The sequence below is a fragment of the Cornus florida genome, unplaced genomic scaffold, assembly GCF_030987335.1.
Source record: "Cornus florida cultivar Cherokee Brave unplaced genomic scaffold, ASM3098733v1 CherokeeBrave_3.0.0_Hap2_Chr10, whole genome shotgun sequence".
Classification (NCBI taxonomy): Eukaryota; Viridiplantae; Streptophyta; class Magnoliopsida; order Cornales; family Cornaceae; genus Cornus; species Cornus florida.
The window spans coordinates 73233437-73254941 of NW_026775580.1; the positions used below are offsets into that span (position 1 = coordinate 73233437).

Here is a 21505-nt window from a genome sequence, read left to right on the forward strand (position 1 = left end):
TTCAGGTTTGAGGAGGGAATCAAGAGTGTGGGAGGAGATTGGTGAAGAGAACTCTTGAATTTTGACATCATGATCAATGGTCAACCCTCTGCTTTTTGGTTTCGGATCATCAGAAGAATACATAATCCTTTGATCACTACCATAGGTTGAATTCTCCTTTTGGCTGTTATTCTGAATCACAATTTTATTAGTATTTCATATCAGCAATTGGTTGACTCTCGGATTTGGTTTAGAATGGAAGAATTTATATACATTTAGTAGAAAAAAGATTAATTACCAAAATCAGCAATTGGTTGACTCTCAGATTTGGTTTAGAATGGAAGAATTATACATTAGGAAGAAAAAAGATTAATTACCAAAATCAATCATATCAGCCATTGGTTGACTCTCAGATTTAGTCTAGAATAGAAGAATTATACATTCGGAAGAAAAAAGATTAATTACCAAAATCAAACTTTCAGCGAAAATCAATGGCTTAGAATCAATCTGGGTTATGCCCATATCCGTTGCTTCTCTATCGCTGCTGCAAGTGCAAATTAACAATCGTACCATTAATTAGGCGTATGTGTCTAGATAGATGATCAGAGATATAAACAGACTAATATGTTTGAGACAAACCTTGTGTGGTGATGTATAGGATGTTGAACAAGGGTACGAAAACCTTCACTTCCTTGATCTTTATTATCATTCAATTCCAAATCGTGGGATTGAAGATTGGTTGATAATACTGGTGGTGACGGCGGCAACGGAGGTGGAGGGAGGGTGTTATTGGTGGATCTTCTCTTTCTAAGTTTAATACTTATGAGTACATTAGTAATTTCAGATGGAAAACGTGAGGGTATTTCAGTAATTTTCACATATCAGTTAGTGTATTTGACGGTCCGTCACACATAAGGGAGATTCGTGTGAGATATTTTCATTGTTAGGGGAAGTCTGAGTAAATTTTCAAACCAGAGGGGAGGTCCATATAATTATGACAAACCAAAGGGGAGGTTTGTGTAAATTACCCTTTTATCCTAATACTAGCTCATCAATTCTTAAGGGCAGGGGACGACCAAACTTTGAGAGCAACTCAAAGTTTAACAACATAGTGCACAAAATAATAATAATAATAATAAATGTTTAATAATAAATAGAAATAAACGATTTCTAATGTGAGGAAATGAGAAGATGAATTACATCGGATTTGGATGTGAATTGAAGTATGTATAAATAAGTGGATATGCAGCACTACCCAACATCTTGAACTTTTAGGTAAATAGACAAGCGTCTACTTGTTACAGTTGGTATCAGAGTCAAACTTAATCATTAATCTGGTATCACACCAAGCGCCGGGCCAGGAGGACGTCTAGGTCTGGCCCCTGAAGGGTGGCCCGATCGCAATGAGGGTAATGAGGGCGTTGCGCGGGTTCGAGTAGAAGAGAATGTTATAAGTAGAACTTATCCCACATCGAATTTAGATGGGGGTTGAAGTGTGTATAAATGGGTGGGTATACAACATTATCTAACAATTTAAATTTTTTAAAAATATAGACAAACGCTCACCCATTACGACTATCCATTTGTAGATTACGACTATCCATTTGTAGATTCCTAGAGGAGCAATCTAATAATTTTAGTTAAAATAATAAGATGTTTATATATTATAGCAATAAAATGTTTATATGACTCTAGAGGTGTGGAAAGAAAATCTTCCATGACGAAATGTACTTTATAAAAAGGCTAAATATTTTATTAAACATTCTAACTTTTTTATGAGATATATCCCTAACTGTGGAAGAAAATTCCCAATACCGCCCAATATCTAACGTTTCATTATCTCCCAAGTCCCAACGCGTCACCCAATTTCTTTTAAGCTTCTAAACAACATTTGAGTTTTTTTCCATTCATACAGTTTTCTTCTTCTTCTTCTTCTTCTTCTTCGATCATTAAAAAAGAACTGACTGATTTTTTCACTCTCCTTTAATTTCCTCATATCTTTTACTATTTATTTGAGTATTATAAGTGTTTAAATTCTTCTTTTGTATCACATACTCACATACCATAGGAGTTTCTTCTTCATATTTGATATCCATCTTACTGTAATATTTCTCTAAATTTTATAGCGTTAAAATTAATGAAATGTTCATTTTTTTTTCTGCATGAAAGATTATGTAAATTTGTTCTCTTATGTCGTCTTATGGCCATTTTGGGTGATTCTCCGGCCATTTTGATAATCAGAGGTGGTACTCTGATTTCTAAATGCAGCTTTTGCTAATGACTTCTTTTTAGGCCGATTAAGCTGATCACGGTGTCTAAACCCCGTTTAATTGCTAAGAAAATGGAGAAAATGAGTAGAAGAGAACTCAGTTTGTGTTGTTTTTAATTCTGTTTAAAAAATAACCTTATTTTCAGAGTTTCAATTATGGTGGACAACACAGCTAATGGCCGCAATGTACAACCTACTGATGGAGAAGCTGCCATGGCATCTCCACAGTCCCGAATTGCTCACCATCTTCAACACGCACGCTCTATTGGGAATTTCTATCAAAACTATCCACGTTACAGACGCTGCGTGGACTTGAAGAGCAATGACACGTTTAGAGCCTTTGTGTCACTCTACACTGGCATCTTTGCCAGTTTCCGGCACAAACTCTCCAAATACATGGAATGTTTCCCGCCGCCAGCAGCTTACCAGGACAACCCTCGAGCTTATTTAGCAGCACTCTACATTTCAGGTTGGTTTCATGACTCGTATGTTTCTACTTAATCGAGAGGCCTGCCGAGAGCACTTATCTTCTGCGTTCATCGAGCACTACAACATAGACATTTCCCATGAAGTCCATCGAATATGATATCTTTGTGGCTCAATTGAGGGGCCAGATTAGACCTACCCACGTTCGTCTTGTTCACGAGGAATCTCTGTTTATTCCTGTGATTTGAGAACTTAAACCCCAATGCCACAAATGAGGATCGGATTATTTCTCTATTCAAGGTTGGGCTTGTTGGGAAACGTGCAAGTTTTAAAAAATTTTCGAGGGATTTTGATTCATAGATCTTGATTCATCACATAGAGACAAGTTTTATACAAAAATAAAAATATGATGTATCATTCAATTAATGGATTGAATACTTACATCAAAGGTCTGAGTAAACCTTTAAAACTTTCCTCTAAAGTGAATGTTCTCACTTATTGTAGATCCCTTAGCAAGATGCCTTCTTCTTGGATCTCCATCTTCTTGGTAATTGTTTTGCCTTTAGGAATCACTCATAAGCCTCCATGAATGACCTTGGAAAACTAGGCTTGTAGAACCCTCCATTAGATGAGAACATAAACCCTAATTTTCTAGAGAGATAAAATTTATTCTTTTTTTCCTTCTCATAAAAATCACCCCTAAAATATACATAGACCATGTATATTTATAGGTAACATAAAAATAAAGAAAAGGAAGCAACAAATCCTTCTCCATCTCTAATTCATATGTCTCAAATCTAATATGATTCCAATATCAAGTTGGGCTATGAGTGAAAATCCATTGGGCCTATTATTTTATTGGCTACAATGAATTAATAATTGGCCCGGTCCATGGACCCAATTTCAATTAATTCATAAATTAATTTATACTCCACTAAAAGAAATTAATTGAACTCCAATTAAATAATAAATAACCTCTAAGTCAATATTGCACTTTGACCCCTCTATGCATAATTAGTTATCGGATAAATAAAGCCATCAATCTGACTACTTAATTAATATATCTATTTTGGTACCTCTGATTATTTCTGCATCGATCACAATAAAACATTTGTTTGACAAAAATAATAATTTAAATAAATAAATATATAATAAATCATTTTGTTTAAAAACACACGAAGGCCTTCGAATTTACTTTGTGATCAACCATAATCAATACAAAATAAATACAAGTAGCAATGATGCAAATATTGAAAATATAACCCTCTAACTATTAATTACATAACTACCCAAAGTGTCGGTCTAAGGATCCCGAAGAATCCGCCGAACAAATCAAAGTAATTATTAATTAATAAAAGAGTCTATACTTTTCTCATGCTTAAGAGTCAAATGCCATGACGGTGATAGGGAGTAATTGCATACGACGGCTCTCGCAATATATCTCAACCTAACGCGGATCCAGTTCAAGTCTTAATTAATTATGAGTTCATCCATAATTACCGACTATGAACAATTTATAATTACTATTTATATATCATGCATTGATTGCCATCACATACATATATATAAATATTTCTTGTAATTACATGGATATTATGAATTTCATAGTGAATCGAAACATAATACATTGAATTCACCAATTATATAAATCATAAATATTTCAGATATGTCAGGAACATATGTCACTATAATCCAGATAGGAATTTGCTATGCCAAGGCATATAAATCCCAACAGCTCCCACTTGCCCTCATAGCCAATTCAAATTGCATCTAACTCCAAAGTTATCCAGGTGTTGATCAAAACTATTGATCGATGACACCTTTGTTAATGGATCAACAAAGTTGTGTTCCAATGCAATGTTCTAGCCACAAGTACATTTTCTTGCCGGACAATATCATGTAGAACATGATACTTCCTATCAGTGTATTTTGTTCATCTATGGAACCTTGGGTCATTGGTTTGGACTACTTCTGCACTATTGTCGCAATATAGCTCGATAGGCAGGCTAGTATGCTCCACAACCTCTAAATCAGTGAGATCAAACCAATAGGCTTATTTTGCCGCCTTTAAGGCTGCAATGTATTCCACCTGCAGATTTGAGTCAGCAGTTGAAATCTGCTTAACAATCTACCAACTGATTTCCCTTCCATTAAATGAACATACACTAAGTCATGAACCTCATAGTATCTACTTCTGATTAAAAATCAGAACTAGCATACCTAACTAGGACCATATCATCACATCCATAAATGAGTATGATATCATTGATTCTCCTTAGGTACTTAATGATATTTTTCACAACAAACCAGTTGTCTAGTCCAGTATTGGACTGATCTTTACTGACTATCCCTACTATGTAGCGGATATCTTGTTTGGTATAAACCATGGCATATATGAGACTCTCATATGCCGAAACATATTGTTCCAATCTCATTTGCTCAATCTCCTTTGATAGTCTTGAAAAACTACTTACTAGAGAGAGCCATCCATATCAATAAAGCAAGAACTCATTCTTTGAGTTATGCATACCAAACCTGGTCAAAACTTTATCAATGTAGGATTATTAAGATAAGCCTATTTTCCTTTTACCATGATCTTGCAAAAGCTTGATCCTAGGAATCTAGCTTACATCCTGAACATCCTTCATTTAAAAGTAATTGAACAACTACCTCTTTATTGATGACAAAACTTCCACATCATTCTAAATGAGTAGGATGTCATCAATATATATATAGAATTAGAAAAATAATGACATTCCCTTGTACACTCATGATTTATTCACTAAGAAATCTTCTGGTATCTTTTTGTAGATTAACTTGCCTTCCATAGGAATCACCCTACTAGAAAATTCTACAAAATCCCAGAATTTATTAGAATACATAGATTCCAACTCTGATTTCATAGTAACTCACCAAAACGATCTGTATCCACATCGGTTCACGCTTCCGTGTAGCTTACTGGGTCCAACTCATGTTTAACAGGGATGTCCATAATGGTCTCACCTAAAAATATGATTCTGTCGAATTGGATGATAATCCTCCCACTACATCAATGTACCGATGCAAGAATCTGTGCAGTAGATGATGCTAATGCATCAATAGGGAATTCATATATTATTCTCAATCTCTATAATAAGTGTGTTCACATGTGGTACATCTGGTACTCATACCAAATTCTCTAACATTATGCTACTAGGTATATGATTCATAATATGATTCTCCTATAGATAAATAGTGAGTGAAAACAATCAACTTTTATCTTTGAGATCATAAAATAATCCATCCTAGTGACATTTAGAGTAGCTATCAAATCTAGCATGCCTATGATCTGCTTCCAACTTACTTGTCCATATCAAGCGCACATGTGCAAGACTACCCCATATGTGCATATGATTCAAACTAATATTTAGTAAAAAAACACAGCTCAACGGTATCCTTGAGACAGACTAAGATGGAATGCAGTTCATAATGCGCATCGATGTCATTAACGCTAAACTCTTAAATGAAAGAGATAATGTAGCATAGCTGATCATAGATCTAACCATGTTAAGTGGAATTCTGTTATTCCTATTTGACACCTAAATACATTTAGCGTCAATTGCGGAAAACTGGTACATAATACCCTCATTGACCATATAGTCTTTGCACTATCCCAAGAAATACTCATATCCTCGATCAGATCGAAGTGTCTTGACAAGTTTACCTAATATGTGTTCCACATCAGTCTTAACCTTCTCAGAAAATACCAAGAGTTTAAGACTTGTGTTGCATCAGATAAACTTATCCAAAACGTGAGTAATCTTGCTTGGATGTTCATAAGACCACACGTGTCAGTGTGTACCGACTCCAATTGTCCTTTATGTCTATTTCATCTGGCTGATTAAGCCCTAAGAGCTATCTATCCTTCAAAACAGGGTTCACAAGTTTGGTTTAGGCTCCCCTACCTCACTAGGTAATTAACCTTCTTTGACCAATCTTTGAATCTTATTTTGATTGATAACAACCCAAAAATAGACATTAAAAATACAATGAGTCAGGAATAACAATTTTTCTCTTAACATTCAATCTAGAAGATGCAACATTAGTTTTTACATCCTGCAAATCTAAAGAGTTTGTGATTATAGTATGTTAACCATCTTTCAATGCACCAGAAGCAATCGCATATCTATTCAATTTTATAAAACTAGTTTTACAAAATAACAACACAGTTTTTATAAACCAAAAGTGAAATAAGAATAAGATTGCGTTTCACTTCTGTGGATAAAGATAGTTCTCTAATACTAATATCCTCATACTCTCTAATTTCAGATGTAACACTCCCACTGACTTAACTACAACCTTGGCATCAGGTCAAAAGATAAATATATATCCATATCATCAAGGCTTCTGGATTCCTGAAATCCTTACAATAAATTGCAAACATGTTTAGTGGCTCCAGAATCTATCCATTAGGAATTAATAAACGCAACCACATAACATGGCTCAATGATTAAATATATATTTTCCTATGCCACGTCATTGCTTAAACAGTTCGTCCTTTAGTGTTTTAGTTAGCGATAAAAGAAACAGTTTTCTTCGCCCTCAACATACACTGCCTTATTCCCTTTAACCTTTTTGAATACCCATGTTTTGTGCTAGCCTAGTCCTATTATCATCCTTCTTCTTTGCTTTGCCCGTCCACTTGGGCCTAGAAGAAGATGGTATAGACTAGGTTAGATTGATAGGAACACCCATACTCTTGATTATCCCTTCATCTGATACCAATTCTATAAGAATATCAGCAAGTGTAAACTCAAACTGATTCCTTATTTAGTTCACTCTAACAGAGTCGAACGAGTTTGGTAACACGGCAATAATCATGTCAACTTGAAACTTGCCACCCAAGTCAGCCTTATTGATCTCCAACAAATTTTTAAATAATAAACAATCATTTTTCAAAGTTCGATTTCATACTGGAGTTCCTTAGGCTATCTTGATGCTATTCAAGTCTGACATAGTACTTTGGCATACTCTCTATCTAATCTCACCAAAACATCTTATTGACATTTAACATGATGCTTGAAGAAAATAAAATAATGTAAATGTTAGCTTTGGAGCGTATTCGAGGTAAACTCTAGAATATTGCACCAATTCATCTCATTTGCCTTATTTCACTTATTCAAAGCATTAATGTTCTCTTGGGTATCTTAAAGTAAAAGGATTAGGTTTTAGGAGTACTAAATACATTTGTACCACCACGTTGTGAATAAAATATCTAAATTCCTTTTCTAGTCATTATAAATGAAGTCCACATACATTGAAATTAGCAAGCAGATAAAATGGATTAGACATAATTAGTCTGAATATAAATGCATATTTAAAATTAAAATGAATTTGTTTACCACATAATATAATAAATCTCAATCGAATAAGAGATCATTATCATTATTGGTGAACAATCCCTTTTAATTAATGCGGGTCCCTCAACTCTGTAGCATAATAAATCAACCAATCAATATGTCAATAACTTATCCTGTTGGAGGAGTTCATTATTATTATTATTGAGATTCATTTGCTATTAGGCGAGCACTTCCATTAAAAAAGTATGTGGATCCCTTAACCACTGTATGAAAAATCGAATAACCAATACGCCAATAACTTATTCGGTTGGCGAAATTCATTATTACTATTGGAGGGCTAATCCCATCATCTCCATATCTCTTAAGACAATGCCTTGTCTATATTTATGAAATGATTCCCGATTATGTTTAGCCTTTCTAAAATCACCTAGTGTAGACCAATCCGTTGGGGAGCTAACACTATTGATTTTAGATTGAGTGTATAACGTTATTAATGCTCTAATGAAAAATAAAATATTAAATATCTTGACATTATAATCTAGACTCTTTAAATCATGCGTAGGGCCTTATTTTTAAAGATCTAATTACAATGAACATTTAATATTATTATTTTCATGAGACAACCATTCTTGTAATATTAAGACTTTTCAAATCATGCGTGGGGCCTTATTTTTGAAGATCTAATGATAATGGTGTTAATAACAAAGGTCATAGGGCAATGTATAAAAATCCCCGCTCCCACTCAATTTTTAATCATTCATAATTAGGGTTTTCATTTTATTCATTTGCATGATATAATGCATGCAAAACGTCTTGATTTTAATCCAATTAAATTTAGAAAATATTTGGACTTTAAACGATTCACTAATATTTAATTTGAAACACACTTTAAAAATAATTTACAAAAAATAATTTTGCGTTTCCCAATAAGTGCCCTCAAATTAATTAGTAATCTAATCCAATTAATTTTCATAATTTAATTAATGTAAATCAAGCCATTTAAATAAATATCATGGATCCAATGCATGAATAATAATTAATAATCAATTATCTATTACATGCATCACATACATCAATAAATAATTAAACCACAGACAGAAACAATTTAAATGGCCAATGGAATCAGCTTTTAACATTTAATTACTCTAAATATTGCACGAGGGTCTTCTATCAACTTGTAAACACCCGCAGGAGGTTGATACGTGCTAGGAGAAGCAAAACGTCACTTGGAACCATTAAAAAACTTATTCCCAGCTGTCCCACACACCCTCCACGCGCACCCACGCGCCCCAAAACCCCCTCACGCGCCTACACGCACTGCCACGCGCCATGTGGTGCTGGAACTAGCAGGCGCGTGGTCCACACGCGCCTGGTTCAATGAACATATGTCTGGCGCGTGTACTTCACGCGCCAGATTGCTGAAACACATTTTTGGTTGACGCGTGAGGTTCACGCGCCAGCTTGTTGGCAATACAGTTGCGCCTTGTAGGCACGTGCACAACACGCGCGCTTCCCTTGGGTGCGCACTGATGCTGCGGAGCGCTGGATAATTTCCTTTTTTTTTTTTTTAATATTAATGTGACGGTTTGTAATCCGGTTGCACCATATTATGGTGGACCGTGAAGTACCTGATCAGTCACCCTTATCACCAGCCAATACCTCGCCGCCGGCAACTTCAGGTCGCCGGAAAATCGCCGAAAAATTTCCAGAAATTAATTAAAAAATTCCAGAAATTAACTTAGGCCTTAAAAAATTCCAGAAAAATTCCGAAAAATTTCTAAAAAATCTCAGAAAATTCCTGAAGCATAATATAACCCTTTTGGACCTTCTTGAAGTTTCATAGCACCCTTTGATGAATATTACATGGCTTTAAAAATATTTACAACTTGAAATACAATGGGAAAAATAAATTACATCATTAAACTTTCAAACGGCTAAATCAAAACCTTAATTACATTCATCCAAAGATAAAATTATATTAATTTAACCTATAAGCTTCATCCATGGCCCAACCATACATCATCATTCATTCACAATTATTCATACATCATCATGTATCAATATATATCAACATATTAAATCATACATCAACATACATCAATAAATAAATATATATGCATATCAAAATTGGATCCATGAATGATGAATTTTGATAAAAACATGATCTCTAGTAATGAATCAAACCATGCTCTGATACCACTGTTGGGAAATGTGCAAGTTTTAAAAACTTTTCGAGGGATTTTGATTCATAAATCTTGATTCATCACATAGAGACAAGTTTTATACAAAAATAAAAATATGATGTATCATTCAATTAATGGATTGAATACTTACATCAAAGGTCTGAGTAAACCTTTAAAACTTTCCTCTAAAGTGAATGTTCTCACTTATTATAGATCCCTTAGCAAGATGCCTTCTTCTTGGATCTCCATCTTCTTGGTAATTGTTTTGCCTTTAGGAATCACTCATAAGCCTCCATGAATGACCTTGGAAAACTAGGCTTGTGGGAGCCTCCATTAGATGAGAACATAAACCCTAATTTTCTAGAGAGAGAAAATTTATTCCTTTTTTCCTTCTCATAAAAATCACCCCTAAAATATACATAGGCCATGTATATTTATAGGCAAGATAAAAATAAAGAAAAGGAAACAACAAATCCTTCTCCATCTCTAATTCATATGTCTCAAATTTAATATGATTTCAATATCAAGTTGGGCTATGAATGAGAATCCACTAGGCCTATTATTTTATTGGCTACAATGAATTAATAATTGGCCCGGTCCATGGACCCAATTTCAATTAATTCATAAATTAATTTCTACTCCATTAAAAGAAATTAATTGAACTCCAATTAAATAATAAATAACCTCTAAGTCAATATTGCACTTTGACCCCTCTATGCATAATTAGTTATCGAATAAATAAAGCCATCAATCCGACTACTTAATTAATATATCTATTTTGGTACCTCTGATTATTTCTGCCTCGATCACAATAAAACATTTGTTTAACAAAAATAATAATTTAAATAAATAAATATATAATAAATCATTTTGTCTAAAAACATACGAAGGCCTTCGAATTTACTTTGTGATCAACCATAATCAATACAAAATAAATAGAAGTAGCAATAATGCAAATATTGAAAATATAACCCTCTAACTATTAATTACATAACTACCCAAAGTGTCGGTCTAAGGATCCCGAAGAATCCGCCGAACAAATCAAAGTAATTATTAATTAATAAAAGAGTCTATACTTTTCTCATGCTTAAGAGTCAAATGCCATGACGGTGATAGGGAGTAATTGCATACGACGGCTCTCGCAATATATCTCAACCTAACGCGGAACCAGTTCAAGTCTTAATTAATTATGAGTCCATCCATAATTACCGACTATGAACAATTTATAATTACTATTTATATATCATGCATTGATTGCCATCACATACATATATAAATATTTCTTGTAATTAAATGGACACTATCAATTTCATAGTGAATCGAAACATAATATATTGAATTCACCAATTATATAAATCATAAATATTTCAGATATGTCAGGAACATATGTCACAATAATCCAGATAGGAATTTACTATGCCGGGGCATATAAATGCCAACGGGACTATGGATGAAGCCTGTTTCTACAGTCTTACTGTCATTCTTAGGGCCAAGAAACTCTTAAAGTTTGAGCCTTTACCGGCAAAAACAACTGGTCGTCCTGCGTGGCTCTTTGACTGGCATGATGATACTCATGGCTTCCAAGTGTAAGCAACTACACAATGGAGGATGTTACCATTGGAGAGGCCTGTACTCCACATTTAGGCCCTAGAGATCATGATGAGTGGCAGATGTTTCCCAAAAATGTTACTCCAGCTAGCCGACCTCAACAGTGCCAACTATCAACGACTTAGGCCTGTTTCACCTACCGTGCTATCAAGACACGGAGTTGGCATATTCCTGCTGCCTTCTTGCAGCTTTCACCTGCTGAACCAACTCAACATGGTCAGGTTCACAAGAAGCACAAGGTTGAACAGACATCCTCTTCAACACCGGCTTCAGCAGCCATCAGGGCTGTCGCTGTTTCGAATCAAACCAAAGGAGATGAGAAGGAAAGCTCCAGATCGAGAAGGAGTCACTCTGACTGAATCGGTCAATCACATTGAGATTCTGAGTGTGTCGGATGCCATAGCTGCTGACCAGTCATTGGATGTTCCAACAATGGCACAGTTCCGATTTGCGGACTACTGTCTACTTTGCTCAAGTTGTTGACAAGAATAATGTGCAGAGACGCAGTGAAGCACTCAAACGGATCATCTTTCAGTAGGTAATTTATTTAGGTTTAAGTCAATGTTTTTTTTTTTTTTTTTTTGGTTCTGTTTTGGCGTTATGGTTACTAGGCCTCTTAGAAATGAAATTGAAGTCTTCTAATTTTGATTAGGATGGTGAGAGGCACCAAACTAGGAGACAGCTATAAATTTTGTTGGATGGCTAGGCAGCCCATGCTAAAAAAGACGAAGATCAAAAATTATGTTGACCTTATAGCTTCTCTCCCTTATTTTTTACTCAGTTTTGTTGGAAGCCAGAGTCTGATTTTTTTGTTTAACTCTCTCATGTACTCTTCTTGTTAACTGTTTGATTGAGTGATTTTTTAAAATATTTATTGAACTTTTCAGATATCCCAAATCCCAAAAATCATCTGAATCCAATGGTTTACGAAGAGAGTTTATGACTCATGTCATGAGAGGATTCCCTTGATAGCCATAGCCTTAGTCATATCTAAATTAAATTTGTTTCCCTTTACATGAATGATGGATTCCAGAATACATGGCAATGGGAATTTAAGTTACTTAGTTTCTTAGGTTTGAGTTAGAATTTTGTTTGGGAAAATGCAGCTTTTGGAATCAAACAATTGTTTTCTTTGTATGGTGTGAGCATACAGAACAATTGGCTCTTTCATTACCAGATGGTAGTGTATGATCCCATTCTCTTGTGTCTTTGAACTTCAATTGGTTCATAGTTTGCTGTTATTATCCAGCCTATGAATGCACCAAAACTGTGGAAAAAACAAACCAGGCATTGGGCAAGTCCACTTTAGTGATGAAATTTGTGATTTCAAGATTTCGTTACTTGGATTGAGGAGTAACGAATCGTATGCTTTGATATACTTGATTTTCGCATTCCCATTAAATTTTCCTTGAGGGAGGTTCCAATGTACAGTGAAGCTAATAATGTGGCATTCTGATTGTTGGTTGAGATTTAGAGGCCCCTTTAATGGTTTATTCTATTCTGTTATTATCCTGCCTATGTGTTCATTCGCATTTCTGGTTATGATTTTTTGTATCTTTGCTGCATTTTTCTACTTTCTTTCACTTACTGGATTCTCGTACGTTCTCATGGGGTGTGCTCCTTGCACTTTGTATTACAAGTTCTAAATTCCAAAGATTATATAGAAATAGTGCACAAAAGGAGTTGATTCTTGGTGTGGTGCTAAAAAAAAAGGTTCAGATTTATACTAGAGACAATTAAGAGATTGAAGTGAGTAGAGTGGCCTTTTCAGAATAATATGTTAGTTTTCGTCACTTGTTGCTATAGAAACCACTATCACTCGATTCCCTTAGGTTTTCTTGTGGACCAAAACAATATGTTGCGTGATTTATTAGTGTATTAGTTTAGTTGTGTAACATAATGTTTGGCATTAGGTTGATGGCTGTGCTTTGACTTCAGTGTTTCTTTTTCTTTGTTTAATTGCAGTATTTTATCTCAGGATAGATTCAGAAATTTCACATTTCAACCTTGTGAGCTAAATTGAATTGACACGGGAGTATTTCAAAATGAGCAGCATAAAATTTGTATAGAAGAAATTTTGAATTAATTTTGGCCAACAACAAATGCACATTATGCACGAGTCCCTGATATCTGACGACTGATCTTGGCCCGAAATACCATAAAGTTTTTCTTGTTCCCATTTTCATGATGAAAAAGTCTAATTGACGACATTGCAACATCTCTCAATTGTGGGGCAATGTCGGCAAGTATAGCATTGCTCTTCCGTAATACAGACCCAATAGTTACTAGTCTCAAATTCAAACTCTTAATCAATGAAATTGATCACTTACTAAAGTCAAGCCATATCTCTCTCATAACAGCATTGAGGGTCAGATTTCTAGGCATTCTTCCATACCCATTGCCCTAAAATAGTTCAAATATCGAAGTACATCACATAACTCTAGCATCTCCGTACGCAAACACACTTAAGCTGGGCACAGCCCTCACCATTGAGGCTCGTTATCATGACTACTGTTGTTCAGTATTGGACAAAACAGACATGCAATTGATACAGATCTCAACTTCCCATAACTTTTATTCTTATTTCAGAAACTTTTTCGTTTGTTTTTATTAATGTAACTTTAAAGAATCATCTAGCTATAAAATTTACACTTCATAACATGAATGGGGTATAATATAAGCCTTCTGGTCATCTTTAAAAGCTACCTACCTTGTTTTCATCTTGTTTATGGACACCACCTATGGGCAATGCTGGTCACTGAGTTGATGCTGCATTTCTCATGCCAGAATGATGCTGGAGTTAATCATCTGCATGATAATCCATTTCAGAACTACTGGTACAGAGATGCCGATTAAGCAATAGTTCTCATTGCAGGACGTCATTTCAGGATTCAATTACCGACTTAACAATTAAGGATTTTGAATACCCCACAAATCTGTAGCACTGACTTCATGATCTGACTGGAACCAATAATCATCGCAAACCTGCATAAAGGATATGATCGGATGCAGATAAAAATTGGTAAGAGTTACTTTCAGGGAGGAAGAAGAAGAAATCAAATAGCCACTTCAATATAAATTTACATCAGAGTCCGACAGCACAATCTTCTGAATCCCAGACACTTTTGAGCTGAAAGCATCAACAGGTAGTCTCTGAAAATTTTGATGATCTGAAGGCAGTTCTGTGGTATTGGCCTCATATCGGTCACTATTCCAAGCAGATGAATCCGTTGATTTAATTCGCTCGATGCTCATATCATCATATTGGCCTTCATATTTGCTACAAGCATCAGGAACATAGCCATTAGATAATGTAACATGCACCTATTAAGAGGGGCCAAAAAAATTTGGACAAAGATGTGATGACCCAGCCCCCACCTGTGCATGCAAGTAGGTGTGTGTGTGTGAGAGAGAGAGAGGAGATATGAAGAAAATAAACACCTCAATAAATACAGATCTATTGGCCCCGTGGTGCTTCTAACAGTAAGTTTAAACTGCCTCTGTGCGAAACCAGTATCCTGCTCATAATAACCAATCAGATAATTAAAACATACTAAAAACTTTCCACCCCATTAACCCATATTACCCACCTCGTCAGGATCAGGAACCGCAATGCAACTAGCATATGGAGCTTTTACTGCAATCAGAGTCTGGTTCTGGCAAAATAATAGCATAAACATGCATGAATCTAAAGGAAATATCAGATAAGACTGTATTTAAAGAAACTCCCAAATCCACTAAGAATGAACCTTGAAACAAGGAAGGCTCGTGATATCTTCCTCCGTCAAATAAAGGTACCTAAAATGTTCAAATAGATACTGTCAAGTTGAAGCAAATCTACCTTCAAATACAGAAAAAGACATCAGAAGAAACAAATATACTTCTGAAAATGTTCATCGCATTCCAAGGCTCTCAAATGCTCCAGCTTTTCCCTGAAGAAAGGATTCAATATTAGAGTGACATTCTAGTGACCTAGTGGTCAACCAAAATAAAATACATCCCATTTCCAAGTTATAACAAAACCTTATGCAATCATCAAGCCTGCATTCTTCTGCACAGTAACTTTCAACTTCAGCCTGTCATGAAGCCAAAAACAGTGTGCAGTAAGAAGCTTGAAATAACCAACTATATAGTGTGAGTTTGAACTATTAACAAAAATTTTCACTCAACCATGAAATCATAATGCATCTTATCACATGGTAATTTTACCAGAAACCGCTAATTAAGATGGTAGAGATGCTACAATCTGCCCGACATGAGGTGCATTTCTGTTCAATTAACGATATTGTATCTTTAATATCAGCTCTTAGTTGAATCCTAAAAATAAGTTGGCACTCCAGGTACACATCTGCTGCAACTAGCTGAGTAATCTTGCTATGTGGCAGTTTGTTATCCAGTTCACCAAACACATAGATTTGGTCAAAACACTGATTTTAAGATTCTCGGATTATTTCTAGCTCAGACAGATGAACCAAGTACCAGAATGCTTTATAAAGAAGCACACAACAAACGCTATCGTCTTCCACCATGTATCGATATTCTAATACTGCCTACTGCAAAATGGTTAATTACTTTCAGTTTTGTAAAGTGTGGTCGTAGGCTCTCAGTTTATGGTCAAATTTGGCAAGAGCCATAGGGGTGGATGGCAATAGCATGTCTTTATTACCAATGAATGTAAAAATTGAAATAAAATTAACATGGAAATTGTATACCCATGTCAGCATATATACTCTGCAGCAATAGGACGAGAAAGAGATAGAACTTAAAGTATTCACAAAGTATTATTGTGCTAAGCACAATGCTTTCATATTATGCAAAAACACAATCAATGTGTATTTCCATAACTATACACTGTATACGGCTACAGAGTGAACGTTGTTACCAATACATGAAAGAAGGAGAAACATCGGCCCTATCATTTTGAACTAGTTTATGTACCTTCAATCTAGTAACTTGATCATCCCGCTCTTTTAGTCTCAATGCCTCATGTCCCCTGTTTAATAGGTTCACCAGTCATTAGCAAATAATGAAATGCAAGGAAGAAATTGAAAAGGGTTAAGAATTTTACTTCCAGCGAATATGGTTCTTTGTAGTTTTCTCTATCAATCCTATTCCTTCAAGAACATTTGTAATATCATAAATTCTCCTCTTTTGAACCTGTAAAAAATTTATTAAGTATCATACATTATATAACCATTTTTTTTTTAAATCCTAATTAATCAAAAAACACAAAAAAGATTAAGGAAAGCAAACATTTTCTAGAATTTCTCTTAGTTTTAAATCCACAGCTGATGATGCCTCATTTAAAATTTTGCCTTAAATGAGACTGGTAACATAGAATATGAAAATTAAGTTACTAGTATATGTAAACAAATATTTATCTGCTTATCTATTTAGGGTCACAGGGAAAAATGATGCTAAACATACCCACATAAAAGTTTCCTTACATTGTCTCATGGGATTTGGGTCTCTTCAGTTCTATAGATGACAATATTTTCAAACTCATTTCAATTTCTCACAAAAAAATTCCTGGGGGACCAAACTAGAGCTTAAAAACCAAGAATGATTTGCATTGTAGGAAAATATGGAGGCATACCTCCAGTACATCTGCAGTCTTGTTCAGATCAAGTGTGCCATCCTTTGCCTCCTGGATCAAGCTAAGAAATTTCTTCGTTAACAATCCTGCAACAACATATTACATCCCTTGTCTAAAATCTTAAAGGCAACTAACAAATTAAACGTAATAATGCAGCCAACCTATCAACTATATACATATTGCATGCATGCATGCATAGTACATGGAGTTTGCAGATACAACTTCAATTAGGCTCACCTAGAGAACTATCGTAACGACAACCACTAGATGGATTGAGACTATCAGGTAGCTCTGCATAGAAAGAATAATCAACGACAATGAAAGTCAGTATCCCAGGAAATATGACTTAGTAATAATTGTTCACATGAATATAATTAAAATTGTTTCAGAATTTTGACCTTGAATCCCAGACTTGGTAGGTCTTGAAACCTTTGCTTTATTGCAACGGTTAACACCTGGGCAAGACTCTTGTCCAGAAAAAGGGTTGCTGAATGCTTCAGCTTCACTACATCCTTGAATAGATGCCTGTCCGCTAGTCTTAGCCTTGCAATTACCTATTTCATTTTTTTGCTTCAACTGCCAAAAAAAAAAAAAAGTACTTATAGTATAGACGTGACAGCGCCTGGATGCGCAAAGAGAAATACACCAAACACGTCATGTAGTCAACTGCCTCAATAAACTTTGATTACTTATTTTATTGTTTATTTTTTTATTATTTGTTTTTAAGTAAACTTTGATGAATTACCCAGGAAAGTAACTGAAGTAGACTTCTGGCATGCATCTAGTCATACTAGAATTTTCAGGCATGACTGTTTTGCTTTCTATTAGATGTGTGGGGCAAGTCCAGATCGAAGAAACAGGGCCTATGCTTATAATGATATCTTCTAGCTCGGATATATGCTACCTCTTCCTTCTTGGCACTGGTATACAAAAGATTCTATTTTCAGCTTCTCAAATATGGAAAAGATTAAAAAAGAATCTTGCAAAAATAAAAAATACGGTTTTCTCCACGTTTCCATCAACTGAGTTTTTATCACCGATGCCATTTACCAAGTCTTATTTGATTTTCAAAAAAGAGTCAGATTATATGTTAGAGAATTTTGGAATGGTAAATTGAATTCAATGGTGCATTAATTCTAATTAATATATAGTCAATTTTAATACATAGAATATATATGGAACTCATATTAAAGGATATATATATTAAACGATTATATATTAAAGGATATAGAAAGGTCGAGCAGATCAAATATATACAATCAGCCTTATGAGCCGACTGCAGAAGATCGTGGATCTACCACAATCAACCCTTTAAAGAAAACCCCACAAGATATATTCCTTCAAGAAGGGAATCACCTTGCAGAATATCTCAGTCTCAGGGGCAACCACTTGTATATGTGATTCCAAAAGTTCTTAATAGCTAGCTTCTTGAGGCCTAACGACCACTTTTATTCAAAACAATGCAGGTTTCTGCATCTTCGGTTTCAGTCGAATGGGATGCTTGTTCCAAGCCCATTTCCAGCCCACTGTTTTTCTGGGTAAATTTCCACGCTCTCAACCTCTGTACACTTTCAAGCTTACAGCTCTCTTTCATATCTATTATCATCTATTTTAGGATGATTGGGATCCCACTATCTCACCATATGAAGGGAGACCGAGCGTTGTTAACAATGGCTTCTAAAAGTGGAATTGTTCCTTGTTCGCTAGGGCTTCAAGTCGACGTCGGTTCAGTATTTTTATGCTCTATTTGGTTGGAGGGATGGGAAAATGGATGGAAGAGGGGGGAAGGAATGGATGAGGCATCCCTAGGGAAGAGAAGGTGTCTCCCTAATTTTGTGTTTGGTTGGATGGAATGTAGAGAGGATGGATGGGTGACACTTTTTTTTTGTTTGGTTGGAAGGAAGGGAAAGAGGGTTTTATATTCTTTTAAACAATATACCCTCATTATATAAAATTAGATATCCATTCTAAATTTTTGGGAAGTTTAAAAATGAAAATTACTAATTATTCCTTCTTTCTCTCTCCTCCTCCCCCAATCTTGGGCAGATAGAAAAATACAAAGCAAGAAGGGATGAAGCTTCCTTCTTCTTTTTCCTTCCCTCCAACCAGACACGAAAAAACTCTTTTATTCCCCCTTCTCATTCATCCCTCCTCAATCCTTCCATCCAACCAAACATAGCATTAACGTCTCTAATTCAAAACCAAACCAAAAATAATAATAATAATTGACCCATAACACCTATGTCAGCTTTTTGTTTGAATACATTCAAAACAATTCGATGCAAAGGGAGCTTAGTTATAACAAGGTCACAAAATTCAAGTAAAATATCATCACTCTTGGAAGTTTATTAATTCGTTTAAAACTTCAAGCTTTTTAAGGAATTTCTTTAAACCAATGCTTAGAAAAAGTAACGGTAAAAGAAAGAGGTAGATATTATACTAAACTTCTGACAGTGTGAACAAAAGATTCCGTAAGGACCCATTTCAAGTAACTAACATGCTCTACTGGACATTGTAATCAAACTTGGTAAACTATTCATGGATTTTTTAAATACTGTGGAGGGTTCGAATACATTTGTTGAAACTCAAATATTCTTTTTACAATAAGTAGTGATACTCGGGCCGAATTCTCAAAGTGAATTGCTTGACCTACAGCTTTTGATTGGTCATCTTTACCTAATATAAGAAAGTGGAGAGTCCCACTTATAATTTGCATACATGACCAATCAAAGCTCACAAATTCACTTTAAGTAATCGGCCTAAAAATCATTTTCCCTTTACAACTCACATCTTTATTTATGTAAATTCTAAACTAAATCCGAAATTGTAAACTGGTCTCCACGCCAAACAGTTCACACATGATTGAGGCCTTGCAATTTATATATATTTCCATTCAATATATCTTTCCATTCTTAATTTTGTTGCCTGCTATTTTCTAAAGTTTTTATTCAATTGCCTGACCAAGGATCCACAGAACTACATGACAATTTCGAACTAAAATTATACTTGGATAATTTATTTTTAAAACTAAGGTGGATAAGATAGTTGTATCTTAACTGGTTTTTAGTTCCAAATTAATTAGAAGTCCTGTCCCAGTACACTTTCCTTCTTTAAACGAAGATCTTCCATCTTATTATACTAAATATAGGCTCAATAGCATTATTCAACAAAATCTCATCTAAACATCCCTTTTCACCAATATTAATGGTTTATATATCAGAAAATTACATGCTACAAAATGCATTTAATGTGTAAGTTACAAATGGCCTAAACAATGATTTAGGTAGCACATTCCCAATATCGAAACGCTTTTGCCTCGACGTGGTACACCATTGAGGCATGCATTATTTTCATGTTGTGCAATACAAATGAAAAACTTTGAACCCCATTTTAAATCACAAGATTTCAAAATTCTATCATTCACATGAAACATAATGAACACTGAATCCAATGCTGGATTTTAGAAACCTTGAACAATACATGACTGTATGCGATTCTGCAAATTTGACTGTCACAATTCAACTACATCACCGCATTGCAAATCTACTCTAAGAAACAATTAATTAAATACACAAGCCCTACATAACCGCTGATACGAAACCACAACTGTAATCCAAACATATCTGAAACTTCGAAAACTGAAACCCTAAAAACACTAGTTAATTAAAGTAAACAATAACATTTGCACAGACACATACATATATAGATAATTAATTATGAGAATGAATATGAAGAGGATCAGAAGATAGAGTAGTAGAAAGAACTCACCGGAATCTTGGAAGAAGCGGAATGTGTATCGGCACTGTGCAAGTCCGTACGAGGAGCGGAGGAGTGATTGGAATCAATGGATGAAGGAATTAAGGAGAAAGTATAAGGTCTGCGAAAGCAGGGAGAGAAGAGTGGATTTGCAGGGAAAGCAGACTGGTTCTGCGACTGAGAGTGAGACAGTAGATGGATTTTAGATAGCGATTCTTGAAGTGAACGATTCGGATCTTCGCTGGAGGTCGACATGAGAGAGAAGGAAAGATAACGAGAGAGAGAAAGTGAATGTTGGAGGGAAAAAAAAAGAGTGAGAGAAAGAGAGATATGGAGAGGAGAGAGAGTT

The 21505-nt window shown here is 35.0% G+C and overlaps 1 protein-coding gene across 1 annotated transcript; it reads right to left on the bottom strand.

The window, feature by feature from the left end:
- Positions 1 to 14375: 14375 nt before the first annotated feature.
- Positions 14376 to 17578, bottom strand: LOC132277849 (transcription factor E2FC). Its single transcript, XM_059779691.1, has 11 exons — positions 17545 to 17578; positions 17401 to 17486; positions 16873 to 16961; positions 16743 to 16797; positions 15828 to 15880; positions 15686 to 15736; positions 15554 to 15602; positions 15395 to 15460; positions 15246 to 15322; positions 14889 to 15084; positions 14376 to 14789 (listed from the first exon to the last, which is right to left on the bottom strand). The coding sequence occupies exons 1-11, from the start codon at positions 17576 to 17578 to the stop codon at positions 14715 to 14717; spliced, it is 831 nt and encodes a 276-aa protein (XP_059635674.1). The 3' UTR covers positions 14376 to 14714.
- Between the last annotated feature and the right edge of the window lie 3927 nt (positions 17579 to 21505).

Coding starts and splice junctions, on each gene's coding strand:
- LOC132277849 (XM_059779691.1), bottom strand. CDS start 17,578: ATGTATATAGTTGATAGGTTGGCTGCATTATTAC. Junction 17,487..17,544: donor TAGGTTGGCTGCATTATTAC/GTTTAATTTGTT, acceptor ATGTTGTTGCAG/GATTGTTAACGAAGAAATTT. Junction 15,603..15,685: donor TGCGATGAACATTTTCAGAA/GTATATTTGTTT, acceptor TGAACATTTTAG/GTACCTTTATTTGACGGAGG.